The 14,600-nt window shown below is 32.7% G+C and overlaps 1 protein-coding gene across 1 annotated transcript; it reads right to left on the bottom strand.

Moving 5' to 3' along the window:
* Nucleotides 1-544: 544 nt before the first annotated feature.
* On the bottom strand, nucleotides 545-4,630 carry LOC124456454. Its single transcript, XM_047006899.1, has 9 exons — nucleotides 4,376-4,630; nucleotides 4,083-4,131; nucleotides 3,932-3,973; nucleotides 3,198-3,257; nucleotides 2,984-3,073; nucleotides 2,594-2,802; nucleotides 1,872-2,031; nucleotides 1,498-1,604; nucleotides 545-601 (listed from the first exon to the last, which is right to left on the bottom strand). Exons 1-9 carry the CDS (start codon nucleotides 4,376-4,378, stop codon nucleotides 545-547), a joined length of 777 nt encoding a protein of 258 aa, XP_046862855.1. The 5' UTR covers nucleotides 4,379-4,630.
* Between the last annotated feature and the right edge of the window lie 9,970 nt (nucleotides 4,631-14,600).

Raw genomic sequence — 14,600 nt, forward strand, 5'->3', positions numbered from 1 at the left:
CGTTTTGAACTGCCATAGTCTAATAGTCTAGTAACCTCGGTCATATTCCAATAAAACAGGGACTTGTTTATGGACATAAAAGTTGAGCTGATGGAAGCATTGCTTAAGAGCAACATGTTTTATTTGCGATTGTATTATGTGATGTAGACGGATTGATGGACAAAAGAAGTCCTCGTGTTTTCTAACGTCATTAAAATATATACTGTCCCATCCTTGATCATTGTTCGGAGGACTTCAAGCTAGCAAAATTACGTTGTCTCAACGTTGTAAATCGTCGTCGGTTCACTCAATGTCGGGGACCAACGTTGAGTGAACGTTTTGTGAACTCGTAGCAACGTGGTGGCGAAGTTAGGATGAACGTTGGTGTAACGAAGTTTCAACCTAAACCTGACGTTTATACAACGCTCATACAACGTTTATCCGACGTTCATTTAACATACATTTAATGATGCATTATTTGAAATCATAAGACAGCCTTTCCAATGATACGAACTAAAGTTAAATTTCTTATAATCAACTTTAATTCATCTGTTTTGTTGTGTGTTTAATATACATATTTACAAAATGCTAACTCAAGCGATTCCAATGTTGCCTTTTGGACCTTAAGAAAAAACATATATGATTATTAAAATGAGTCTATATCATTTTTATATCTTCTACAACAACATTGACATATTGTCTGTAAAGATGTCATTTAAATGGAAAACTGAATCGTCTGCTGTATGTATATCTTCTTAATTTAATTTATATAAACATATTGATCAAAGTATTTTTTAGTTTTATTCACTTAAAAGCAATCGAATAAATCCACTTATATGAATGCCACTACGTACGTACGTCGGATATAAGAAATTATCTCGCTCTACAACGTCATCTCATACGCACGAGAAACAAAACAAGTGAACAAAATTTTAATCGTTATGACACCTTTTTTACATTTAACCAACACTGTCTTTTTTATATAAATAATAAAAAAATTATTAAATTGGGTTTTCACGTAATATAAAGAATTATCAAGGCATCAATGTGTTCTATCTGCCTCAGCGTTGGTAGATTGAACAAACCTTGGCCTTCATAAGTCTTAATTCATATACTATTTCATTCAATAATTGTTTAGCATCACGCTAAGAAAATTGTATACAATAAATCTAATCATGCAGTTTGAGTTAACAAAATTTAAAACTTGCACAAATCTAATACCTGCACTAAAATGAACGTTTTTAAAGGTACGCATTATGTATATGTGTCCATTCCATTTTGCTTCACTTATCATTAAAGGACAATGAAAGACACATGCTCACTTTCTTTAAGTGCACATGCCAATAATGTTATTGTGTATTTTTCTCAACTTACACAGACAAGAAAATACAAATAAGTTAACTATGAGATTATGGAGTAAAATAAGTTGAGTTCTTCCTGTCTAAGTTGAGAAAATCAAACAAAAAAATGGCATCTATATACTTTACCCAGCAATCTATGATGATAATGACATGTTACCTTAAATCTGGAACCACCTTGCTTGCCTGGATCGTATTTTAAAAATTTGGCAATTTGCTCTTCAACGTTGGCCTCGCTGCATCCTTTATGAGCTCTGAGGCAGGCTTCTAACAAGTGAAACGAAACAGAAAAGACATACGTTAAATAAATTGCATAGATAAAAAACTCAATCATTTTTGCAAGATGAATGATAAACAGCAATTCATTAAAGTGACATATGCAAAACAGTTTCATGTATTAGCTTTTAAAACTTGCAACAATATTCCTTATGACAAGGAGCAACATAAATGGCTGATTTTCCAATTCATGAACGAGAAAAAAAGAGACAAAACATGGTACTGCTGCAGCAATCATTATCGTCTAATTGTGCTTACTTGTTATAACTTTGCAGAGGGCAATGTGCTGAAATGGTCGCTTTGACTTTCTGCCTTTTAAACTATATTGGGACCATAGATTATTTGTTCCCAGCTTTGTCATAATTCTTCTAACACTGTTTGTACAGGTGTTTGCACACAGTGCTACCAAAAACTGCAGCTAGTAAGGAGAGTAAAAGATAAATTATATTGCAAAATTCAATTTAGACATATATATATAACCATTTTGATCTCGAAATGCAAAACAAAACCATCCAAATTGAATGGTGAAAGCTTTTAGAAAGACCAGTTTCTTCGTTAAAATTTTTCAGCACAAATAAAACGACACACTCCTAAGAGCCGTTTGAAGTAATGTAACGTATTTAAATCAATCAGTACATGACAATGCTCTCACGAAAAACACGATGCTAGATTCATATAGTTTAACCAGATAATCTGACCCCTAACGTCACGAAAATCTTCATTAAAATTACGTTTCAGACTTTGACAAACGTGCTTGTTTTCAAGCTTCAAACACAAATGGTAGAAAAAAAGTCAATATTATGTTACGTAATTGCAAATGAAACTATCGTTTTCACGTTTCCAAACCAATAAAGGAGAAGGGCTATGCCTTCCTTTGTCACATTTTTTTACGTAACACTTGAAAGAGTCAGGCATAAAAAATAGGCAGTGCCAATAAATATTACTGAATACGTATGGGTGGTTAACTTTCCAAAACTTACCAACTTTCTTTTGGACTTTTTTTCATCAAGACTAGAAGATTGCTCCTCAAGTTCTTCAACCGAATCTAAGGCATTAGGTACAATATCTTCCAAAATTTCGTGCTCGTCTACACCTTTCTTAGCGCTTAACAGAGCACCCAATATTGAAAACGCTTCTTCTTGCTTATCAATTAATGCTTCCAGTTTGGTGAGAACTGATCTTTGGAAGCCTACAAGATAGATAAGAAAATAATAGAATAACTTATGTATAACCTACGTAATATCTTAAAAATATAAAACCTTACAACATGCTAACAAGAAAATTCAAATAAAACTCGCATCAAATTGCTAATTGAATAAGCATACATAGTAAAAAAGCTTTTCAAAAACTATATACTGTAGAAAAGGTACCATTAATGTTTGGTTGAGAACGTCTTCCTGCAGGTGTTATGTTCATAAAACTTGTCGAAGGCGTTTCGTGCGATGAAAGGTCATGCGCATCTACAAAGCAATCACGTGTTGCAGTCAGTTGTGAAGGGAAAAAAACATTTCAAGCGACACGAAATGAACGTAAATAAAAACGTAACAACAAGACATGCAATAATGAAGTGTAAGAAAAGCTTGCCTACGACACCACTGTTTCGTTGAGAATGTCTTTCTCTTGTTGTGCCAGTTGTAGGAATTCCTTGTGAAGAGACGTTGCTTGTATTTACAGAGAAGACACGTACTGGGTTTAACATATATCTTTATTGAACGCACGAACGTCATTTAAATTAAAGCACTACAAGTTTCAAAAATCAGAAACAGAAAGGTGACTAAAACAAAAATCTCCAGAAAGTTTCATTTGGTAGTTTCATAGCAAACGCTGAGAATTAGATTTGAACGAATGCATTTTGATTAAATCGTGGTGAACACAACTGAAATTTTAACTATAACTAACATTTTTTCAACTAATTACAACAACATTTTAAAGGACCAACGCCTACAGCACCTGTAGAACATACATAAGCCCTATGATGCAACGATGGACGTAGAAAAACAGTAAATGTACCATACGAATGTTAAAGTTATTTAAAAAGAATCAATCAAAATTATTTCAGCATTTTAGTCGACATATTAGATGAAAGTTGGTGATTAGTCAGTTCTGATGACAGAAAACTTAACACTACGCTGAAATGGTGTCCTACTAGTAGATGGGGAAGTTATTGCATGATCCTTTGCGTTTTGGATTTGTGGTGCTAGTTCACCGTCATAGAAAATCTAGATCAACATTATATTAGTATGAAAAGAGAAATTTTATACGTGCATGTTTCTGTCAAAAATTGTCCACTTGTACAAGGATTATAATAGCGCTTATACCTTTTTCTGCAAGGGAGATCAGCTTGCTGTACACCGGCAAATCTAAAAAGCAAAATCACTCATTACATTTAAATGCAACGTAGCAATATGTGAAAAACTGCACTCCTTTGAATAAAGCAATGGCCTATTGCATTGCAACTACAGTACTTACTTCTAGAATTTGTTGATAAGATTACATTGACGGCTGAAAGAAATTTTGCCTGTATACAAAAGAAACTGTCTGAATTCTGTAGATTTCCATCTGTCAACCTTCATTAAACTCCTAGGTTTTCGCACAAATGTAGAGGGGATAAATGGTTTAAGCTCAACCAATTTTTTACTAACAGCCTCTACATGGGCAACAGACATTTTAGCAGTGCGATTTCCCCTCATCCAAACCATAATCAATTTACCCATAACATGCAGACACAGTTGATGCATGTAGTCAAATGGAAATTGTTTTACCATATCAACAGGCAAGTGACAGAAAGGGCTAACAAAGCGATGATGTTCTTCTTCTATCTGCTTTCTAAAAGAAATGATAGAGCACAATTCTATATGATTATTTTGAGAGTAAGTCACTTGACCAAGCAACTTCCCTTTTTGTGTACACTTGTCACAACCAAAACAACCAGTACAAAATTTTGTACCTTTAACAAGTGTCTTGCAGGAGCATCACAAACAATGCCCTTACTGTAACAGTCAGAACCTTTCCCCATCTTGGACTCCTCTAGAATACCCTCAAATTTTCTATAAAATCATCCAAAACTCCAAGTCTTTTGGCTTGAAGTCACCATGTTAGGACAATAGGAAACACTATAACAGGTTTGATATTCAAAATGGCACACAACACTGGCCATACATTTTTTGCAGAACTTTTAAACAAAGAAAGCCCATCAACATTTAAAGAGATTTCAAGATGATTAATGTTCTTAACTGTTTCACAAGGATGCTTGTGAAAGTGCTTTAACAATTGTTCACCAAAAGAAAAGTACACGTATGCCATGCCAGAATTTTTCTGAATGGGAATACATCTTGATGTATGCAACAAAGTTCAAGCACAACTAGGCAAATTTAAATGACCATTATCCTTAAGAAAAGCAAGCAAACCATCAACAGCATTTTGCTCAATTGAGTACTCATTCCCCCAATCAACTAACCTATCTTGAAAAGAAACATTTAAACTATCATCTTCAAAATCAGAAGAATCAGAAAAATGCCTTTCCCCAATGTCTGCATTCAGATGCACTAAAAAATCAGCTTTTCCATGGCAAAAAGAAACATCTAAAATATCAACTTCACCAGAAACAGCACAGTCATTTTCCCCAATATCACAATCATTAAGAGCAACTTTTAAAGAGAAAGAACTTTGATTAGGACTGTCAATGGTTCAAGTTGATTTTTTGTAAAGGTTGTGAATGTTTATGGTCATTATAAAAAACATTATTGAACAGATTACTACAGCCATCATCATTAGGCATTGCAACACTGCATCTTAAAGCTCTATTAGCAGCAGTTCAGTTTTTTCTGTATTGCACCTGGTCACGTTTAATTATGATATGAACTAAAATAAATAATAAAATGTAACTGTCACTCTATTTATTATTGATTGATTTAAACATATCCTAATGTTATAACTCATTCTCCCTAAGTGCTGGTGATCACAACATTTAGGAAAATGTTTGAATAAAAAAATAATAAGTCTCATTCACAGGTCATGGTAACTTATACGTCTCCTCAACCATTTGTAACTTATTCTCTTCTTTACATGCATGTATCATATCTAATTTATACATAACCCTAAAATTTTAAGTATAACATTATAGTTTACTTGCTAAAAACAGCAAATGGAAAATGTTCTAAGCAACTAAATAAAAATAATTTAACTGACATTGCAAGCTTACTAAAGAAATAGGCTAAGTTAATAAACCAATCTAAGAGATAAAAAAGTGGGTTGTAAACTACATATTGTCTTGAATGCAATAACTGGACAAACGATACTTACTAGTATTATAAAGCAACCATGCATTGTTATGAATAAACATTCAATTACCTCTTTGTAAAATTATATCACTGTTTAAAACTGCTGTGATTTGCAATAGAAAGTACAACTATTTTAAGGTTTAAGGCTACGTGATTCTTAATCAAAACATTTTGTAAATCACATAATCACATAACCCCATGTTAAAAATATTAATCATCACGCTTATCAGTCAGTCAGTTAATATAATTCCAGATATGCTAAAACGTGATATTTACGTAAGATTTCAGATATAAAACAGAATTTTGACAATGAAATTCATACGATATACATCGAGAATTCAATGATCACAAAAATTGTAATCATTAAATTTGATAAGTAATTTTGAACTATAAACATCAGTCGCGTGAATGATTTGACAACCCTAGATCCGCCCCTGCAAACACAACATACGTACTGATGAATACCATATCCAAATGCTGTAGCAAGGTGTAGTGATAATATTATCTTTATAAAATAAAAATAGAAATTAAAACTAAGTATAAACTAAGCTTAGTAAATTTGTTTGTTCCTACACCAATATACCCGGACTCATAAAGTCACGGCAAAAGTAAGATACGACAATCTCTAGATTATAAAGAATGATAAAATAAAGGTACTTACCACAATTTTACGCATTGAAACATATTCTAGATCATAACTGCCTCTAAACTTGGAAAGCGAGCTGTGCATTATCTTGTCTTGACAACTATTAGGCAAATCATGATTCTTTGAGCGATTTTCAAATGAACACAAACGCCGATATTTTACAGGTATCGAAATAATTTTGATGTCACATTGATTTAAATAACTTCATTTATGCATGACAGATATTTGAGATAAGTAAAACGTCGCGAAATGCCTTAAATATTCAAAAATCCTTGTTTGTAAACGTTATCCGCCATACATTTTTAAAGTAAGTTGTATCTCTGGTGGTAACCGGAAGTGCATTATGCATGTATAAATAGGCTTCACATTTAAAAACCAAAGCTCAAAATAATTCGCGATTTTGCTGCCGCCAAGAAACCCGATGTAGTGTTCATCGCAGAAACATAGCTTACATGATACTTGTAATCTTGAGATATCTGAGTATAACATTGTTTATAAAAACAGAGCTTTTGGACCACATGGATGGTGTATGTCTATATATAAAAAAAAATTTATTCAGTTTACAGTTCTTGACTAATTTAGTTCGACCACGTTTGAGGCTTTTGGGTTAAAATTATGCCAATCAACTAGTTATAAACTAATTAGTTAATTCAATTACAGCAATGGACATTTTATATTCTTGTGTGAAGTCGTTTTGAATTGTGCTTTTAATAAACTTAACTTTTGCCATCTTGCGGACAATTCTGATTACCAGAAACATATTGAAATATACCTAAATGATACAACCAAACATCGGATATGATCTTAACAAATCTTTGTAGTTTCTACAATAAGAATTCTATATCAGCTTTCCTCCATTTAATTTATCAGAGTATAATGTAATGTTTCCTTATCAAGGCGTGTGAGATTTACTTTTCCCTACATTTAAGTCAACGAACGCCTATTTTGTTTTATTCAACTTAAACAATCAAATGAAACAAAAGTCCACAATCTGATATTGTAAATTTTCATGTATAAGACAAACTCTTAATTATAGAGCTAAGGTTTTTTTAACAAACAACCAAAATACCAAGGAAACGGAAATAAAATTCAAACATGTTAATAAAACAATAAAAATCATAAGGCCGTATCTTTGCTTTAAATAACAATAAGCTTTTAATGTTTTAAATTAAGTTGCACAAAATAATTTGCCACGTATCAACTCAAAGGAACCATTTGACGCTTAACTTTTCAGAACGTTAAGTGATTTGAAAGATCGAATGTTCAAAACCTCAACCATCAACCAGTAAAAGGTTTGTAAGACAAAAGAAGAATTATCGTGTGTTAACAATGTATAAATGAGATCTTAAATAAAAGTTGTTCGTCAAATATAATTAATACACTTTTAATAAATATTAGTCTCAACCTAGTACTATAAAATATACATCATAGATACCCGTAGCAGCTTTGTGATCCAGTTGTAATAATTAATTAAACAAAGTTACAAATACAAACAATTTGCTTATCAAAAATCACTGTCATCTAAAGGAAGTCGTGTTTATCATAATGTGCTTGCTTGTTAAGGAATTTAAATTGCTTGCTAGCATGCAATTATATATTTTTCTTTAAAGTTGTTCTTTGATATTTGTTCATCCTCTCAATTTTCTAACATCCTTGTCTTGTTGAATCGAGTAAATCTATGTAGAGCTAGTTGTGCTTTGCCATGGCCAGGTCGCTGGTGTGGTTCTCTGGCATCCCCAGGTATCTTGGTTGCGCTTTGGTGGTTCCATCTGGCGGTATCTATGTTCGGTAGTGGTGCTGGTCTCGAGGTAACAGTCTGTGTCTGTCGGTCCTACACGTGGTAATGACGATGTTGGTTTCTTTTATTGCTGTTAATTTGTTGGAAGGTTCTCCATTGACTCTTTTGTATCAGCAGTAGGTCCGTAATAGCATTCGGGTAACTGCCTTTGCAAATGTAAAATTGCCGGAGAAATTTTCTTTAGTGTATCTTCTTTGTCTCTTTGGTTCTGTATTCTCACGTGATGTCCAATGGACAGAGGAGGTAATCTTCTCAAGTGCTTGACCAACGTTCCAGCCCCTCTCCAATGTGGTGGTTGGTTTCAAAGCCTCTTCAATAGACATCGAGTGTTTCTGCTCCAGGTTGTGTGTATCTATAACCAGGAAATTGGTATGAAATCTTTAATGGTCTAATGAAGACGCATTGGGGCCGTGATGAAGAAAGTATCGGTATCGGGCGTGTTACGATATTTTGTTCGTTACCTGTAAGGCGTTTATGCTGTGGGGCTGCCATTGTTCGTGATGAGACGTTTCACAGTTTAAACAGCAACCCAGCGCAATTTGAGTAAGTGGAATGCAACGAATGCGAGGCGGTGGTACTCCCATTATACAGGAACTGCCGCAGTTCACGCGGTGAATTGCATCCACCGTAAAGCACATTGTCTGGTATCCCAAAGGTGGTTTCGCACAATCTTAAAAAGTGCTGGTTCCATTTTCTAAAACCCCCACCTCTACGATGGACTGTATTTTGAACACTCACTAAGATATTTAAGTGCCAGTACGATTTTACGTCCTAAAATGACGCATTGCGGGGAGGAAGTGTTCTCTTAACATGACTATACTTTTATTGTACATGAATTTAATATCCGTTATATTTTATAATCTTATACATGAAGTTCACACTCTACATATTGACATTTACAATTTTACAACAACTCCCACTTTATGTCATACTTCCAAAATATCTTAAAAACGTAGGTATTTTAGTAAATTTATACTTTTATTCTATTGATCAATTTGTTCCAAAATTAAAATCAAACTTAGAAACCAATAAAAATCATAAAACCATGTCTTTGCTTTACATAACAATCTATTCTTAAGATGTTTTAAATTTCGTGGCACAAAATAATTTTCCACTCATCGACTCGAAAGAAGAATATATGAATCTTAAGTTATTTCATAATTTTAAATCTTTCTAAAAGTTCAACTGTTCAAGGCTACACGCCGTTAACCAGTATAAGGCTTTACAAAACAAGAATTTTCATGCTTGATTACGACGTATAAATGTGACTATGGAAGCTTGTAAATTTGTAATTGTAGATAAATCAAACGAAGCATTCCAAACAAGAACAATAGTTTAACAAAACAAATCACTGCCATCTTAAACAAGGTAAGGCTTTTTAAAGTATATTTAATTATTTGAATGCCACGAAGTACATTTACTTTAAATCGCAAATGGACACATACATGTCATCATTGAATAGTTTAGATATTTAAGTCGTTTTAGAAGTAGAAATATTGATCAGCAAGGTGTTTATCTTTGTCGTAAACTATAGTATCGCTTGTTCAATTTTTTTAAGTCCACATTAAATGGGGCTAAAGAATTTTGGTTTATCTGACATGCAATTGTCTTTCGATAAGTTGTTGTTGACACTAAGGGTTGATATAGCAAACTGCATTTTACAATACAATACATTTAAAATACTGAAGACCTCTGATTTCTATCAACTTGATAACCTTATAAGTTTAGGCAATCAAACAACCTGCACATCTGTGTAAAAGGAAGCATGCATATGTGACGTCATTCTTGTCACGTGTCCTAAGATATGAATATTACAAATTAATAATTTCTTTTAACACTCCCACTTAATAGTCACATTAACAAAACTAACAAATCTTCATGATACAAACTTATAACTTATCATTATTCTTTGACTTCAACTACTCCCAATAGCTTTGTAAAGTTTTGATATTAAATTTTTGAGAGTGTTTTCGTCATTATATCACCAAACATGTCTTCTGTTTGGCAACACTTGAAAGAAATGTTGTTATTTTTGACGTGTTGTCACACAAAGTGATACGACACATCTACAGTAGTTGACCAAAAGTGTCCTCGTAATGAAATATGAGTTTTGTTTATAAAATTCATGAAATCAAAAACTGATTAGAAATAATCGTAATTAAACAGCATTTCTAGTAAACGACAATACTTTGCAGTAATTTAGAAAACTGTGCATGTGCAGAAATGTCGACGGTCCTGCAACACTGAAATAATTCATTCATGTTTATATATTGCACAAAAATCAACACAAACATCCAGCAATTTTAAACCCAAAACTTATTGCTAAGAGTGACAAACAAGATGCCGTCTGCAGAAATATCAGAATAAAGGCATGGATCGTGAAACTGATAACATGCTTAATGCTGGAATCAGCGTTTGTAATTAGGAAGTTGCACAGAGGTTTCTACTCATCACTGGAAAAATACTGAGTTGAGGTTAACTTGACATTGTAATCACGTTATACATCTGAGTTTACGTAAATGATCCTCAAAACGCATTATTTTGTCAACATAGTTTAAATTCTATTTCATATTAAAATTTATTCAAAATAGTCAGTTATTTACTTGATTTAAGCAATATTATAGTGGTTCATGTCTAAAATTAATAAAAATTTTACCATTGCCAATCAAATATCGTATATAGCCAAAGAAAACAAGATCTTGTGTTACAACATGTTGTAAAACAAATATATTTAAAGTCAAGTTTGAATAAATGCGTTAGACTCATGAAATTAAAGAAAATAAACCTTAGTAAATTTAAAAAAGGGCATTAGCCAACATTATAACACATTCTTAGCTACAGATGCATGACATTCTACAAATGACTATGAAAATTATTGAAATATATATTTTATGTCTGTTTTGTAACGTAAACTTTAAGGTAAAATATCAAGTTTTTAATTTTCTAAAGTTTGTTTGAGGATATGCATCCTGTAGTGTTGGTAAAACCTGTAGCATACATTCTCTCTGTCAATATTAGTTTTTAGGTTCTTTTGTAATTTTAGTACGTTTTGCCGAAGCAATCAAATAAAAATAAGTTTGATTTGTCATCATGTAAATTGGACTTCAATAGAAACTGATAAGGTTGTATAGAATTTTGTAATTCTTGATTTTAATCATGTTGGTAGATCATGTTGAATTTTTTGTACAGATGGAATCAGAGAAACAAGAAATCTGTCTTACATTCAGCAAATACATAATTGTGGTACAAAACAAACTTGCTCAGTTTTCATTAAACAATGGAACTCTATTACAAATCAACTGATGGAGAATGGATGATACACAACAAGTGGTAATAAATTTTACAATTTAGAATCAGGAAGAAGCTTAAAAAGAATTACACGTCAAAAATTTCAGGATGGAGACACCAGTAATTGGGACTGTACGATATTATTTAATGCTATACTTTTTTCAAATTCAATTGGAAAGCATCTTGACACAAAAACAAAGGATGCTCTTCATGCACTTCGTGGTGAAAGAAAAAATGACGCACATTGGTATGAAAGGGAATGCTCAGATGATGATTTTGATAAAATAGTCATTATCATTGAAAAATCATTTCAAGATTTGAAATTTTCCCTCGATGAAATCATTGAAATAAAAAATCATCGAAAAAATTTTAATTCGTGTCATGTTCTTCCTTCTAAACCCAATCATTTTCTCGTTCAACGCACTGAATTACGAGATAAATTATAAAAGATCTTAAAAATTAAGGAATGATAACAATGATAAACTGACATATTTTACATCACTGGTAATCCTGGAGTGGTAAATCACAACTGCAAGACAGGTTTGTGAAAAATATCGTGTGAGTGGAAAATAGAACTTCGTTTGTAATGACTCGATGGAAAAATGAGGAATCTCTTTGAAAACTTACTGTGAACTTGGATACCGTTTAAACTGTGAGAAAATATGATTAAAAATTTGAAGATGAAAACTGTTCCATCACAGACAAAGTGAAAATTTGCGATCGTTAGTATCCATAATTATTAAAATTCTGGCAAAATTGGTTGATCATTGTTGACAACGTGGAACAGCTCAGAAAAGTTTTTCATTACTTCCCCAAGTAGGTCATCCCATGTGGGTAAATGGACAAATCATAGTAAACTATCCAGAACACAGATGCCGTACCTCAAGACGATGAGTTTAACAAACATATTTCTATCAGAAGTGGAATGAATGATAAAGAATGTTGTCAATTGTTGAATTACACTCAAAGATGAAAATGCTGATGATCAATTCAAATAAGTGTATCGCATGCATTAGATCGTCAACCGCTGGCTTTGGTTGCTGCTGGTAATTATGTCAGTCAGTGTAAAAAGCCAACTGTTCATTTACTTGGAGTCAATATTTAAAGAAAATATCTTTAGAAGAAATAGAAAACATGGACGCCACTTTTATTACATTTAACTCGCTATATCCTAGAAGTATGTTACAAGCTTCATTTTTAGCTGTCAGACAAAATGCTGAAGAATCCTCAATATTGGCATATGTTATTAACTTTTTTTCCGTGATATGGTTTGATCCTATACCACGGGAAATTCTTGTTTTTTATGTTCAAGAAATTGATCCCAAACACTCAAAGGAAGATATATGTCTTTGTTTAAAGGACTGCTCATTGTTATTGCATTCAGAAAATAATGACATTAGTCTACATCGCATTGTTCACGAAGCAACCATTGTTTATCAATCTGAATACTTAAATGAAGAACATAAAATGGAAACTAAAGTTGATCAAATATCTAAGGCACTTTACATTTTTAAAGAAAGAGAGGACGCAATCAAATTACGGCCACATCTTGAAAAAATTGTTCAATTATTAAAGACCAACAAGACAAAAATCAACATGAATACTTTACAAGTTTTCCAATATTTTGTTGACACATTAAGACATTTTGGAAAATACGAACTTGCTCTTGAACTATTGAATAAATTTAAATTAGAAGAATATAGTTATGACAAAGCTTGTATTTTAAAATACTCGGTCTTTTATACCTGACACTGGGAAGTATAGCGAAGCTAAAATCATCTTGAAAAGGCTCTGGAAATTCGAAACAATTGTTAGGTCCAAATCATGCATACATCTTTTAAACAATCTTGGTACTGTGTGCATTATGATATTGGAAAGTACGACAAAGCTATAGAGGGTTTACAAAAAGCTCTAGAAATTCGAAAACAATTGTTAGGTCCAAATCATGTAGATTTCGCCACATCTTTAAACAAACTTGGTACTGTGTATTATGATACCGGAATGTACGATTTAAGCCATAGAGTTTTTACGAAAAAGCTCTAGAAATTCAAACAATCGTTAGGTCCAAATCATGTTAATGTCGCCACATCTTTAAACAATCTTGGTGTGGTGTTTAAAAACTGAAATTACTTTAGAGCTAAAGATGTTTTTGAAAAAGCTCTAGAAATTCGAAAACGATAGTTAGGTCCAAACACATTGATGTCGCTGAGTCTTTAAACAACTTGGTATTTTGTATTATGATAATGGAAAGTGCATCAAAGCTACGTGTTATGAAACGCTCTAAAAATCGAAAGCTATCGTTAGGCTTCCAATCAGGTTGATGTCGCCTATTATACAATCTTGGTTTGGTGTATTATAAAACTGGAAAGTACGACAAGTTTAGAGTTTTATAAAAAGGCTCTGGCAATTCGAAAGCAATTGTTTGGTCCAAATCATGTTGATGTCGCTGCGTCTTTAAACAATCTTGGTTTTGTCCTTGAAAAAGTTAGAAAGTATGGCGAAGCTAAAGAGGTTCAAAAAGCTCTGGAAATTCGAGCAATTGTTAGGTCCAAATCACATTGATGTTGCTGATCTTTAAACAATCTTGGTTTGGTGTTTGAAAAAAACTGAAACTACGACAAAGCTCAAGAGGTTCACGAAAAAGCTCTAGAAATTCAAAACAATCGTTAGGTATAATCATGTTGATGTCGCTAAGTCTTTAAACAACTTGGTTTGTTGTTTACTGAAACTGGAAACTACAACAAAGCTAAAAAGGTTCACGGAGAATCGAGATCTGAAACGATTGTTAGGTCCAAGTCATGTTGTAGTCGCTGCGTCTTTAAATAATTTTGGTGTGTCTTGAAAAAAACTGAAAAGTACGACGAAGCTAAAGAGGCTCACGAAAAAGCTCTGAAAATTCGAAAACAATCGTTAGGTACGAGTCATGTTGATGTTGCTGATTCTTTACACAATCTTGGTTTAGTCTTTAAAAAGTT

Source organism: Xenia sp. Carnegie-2017, unplaced genomic scaffold (assembly GCF_021976095.1).
Source record: "Xenia sp. Carnegie-2017 unplaced genomic scaffold, XeniaSp_v1 HiC_scaffold_5, whole genome shotgun sequence".
NCBI classification, from domain to species: Eukaryota; Metazoa; Cnidaria; class Anthozoa; order Malacalcyonacea; family Xeniidae; genus Xenia; species Xenia sp. Carnegie-2017.

Bases quoted from the DNA above. Each gene is read 5' to 3' on its own strand.
- LOC124456454 (XM_047006899.1), bottom strand. The intron at 3,258-3,931 runs GTATAAGCGCTA...TCTCTTCACAAG, and splicing joins GATCTCCCTTGCAGAAAAAG to GAATTCCTACAACTGGCACA. The intron at 3,074-3,197 runs GCAAGCTTTTCT...ATTGCTTTGTAG, and splicing joins ACGAAACAGTGGTGTCGTAG to ATGCGCATGACCTTTCATCG.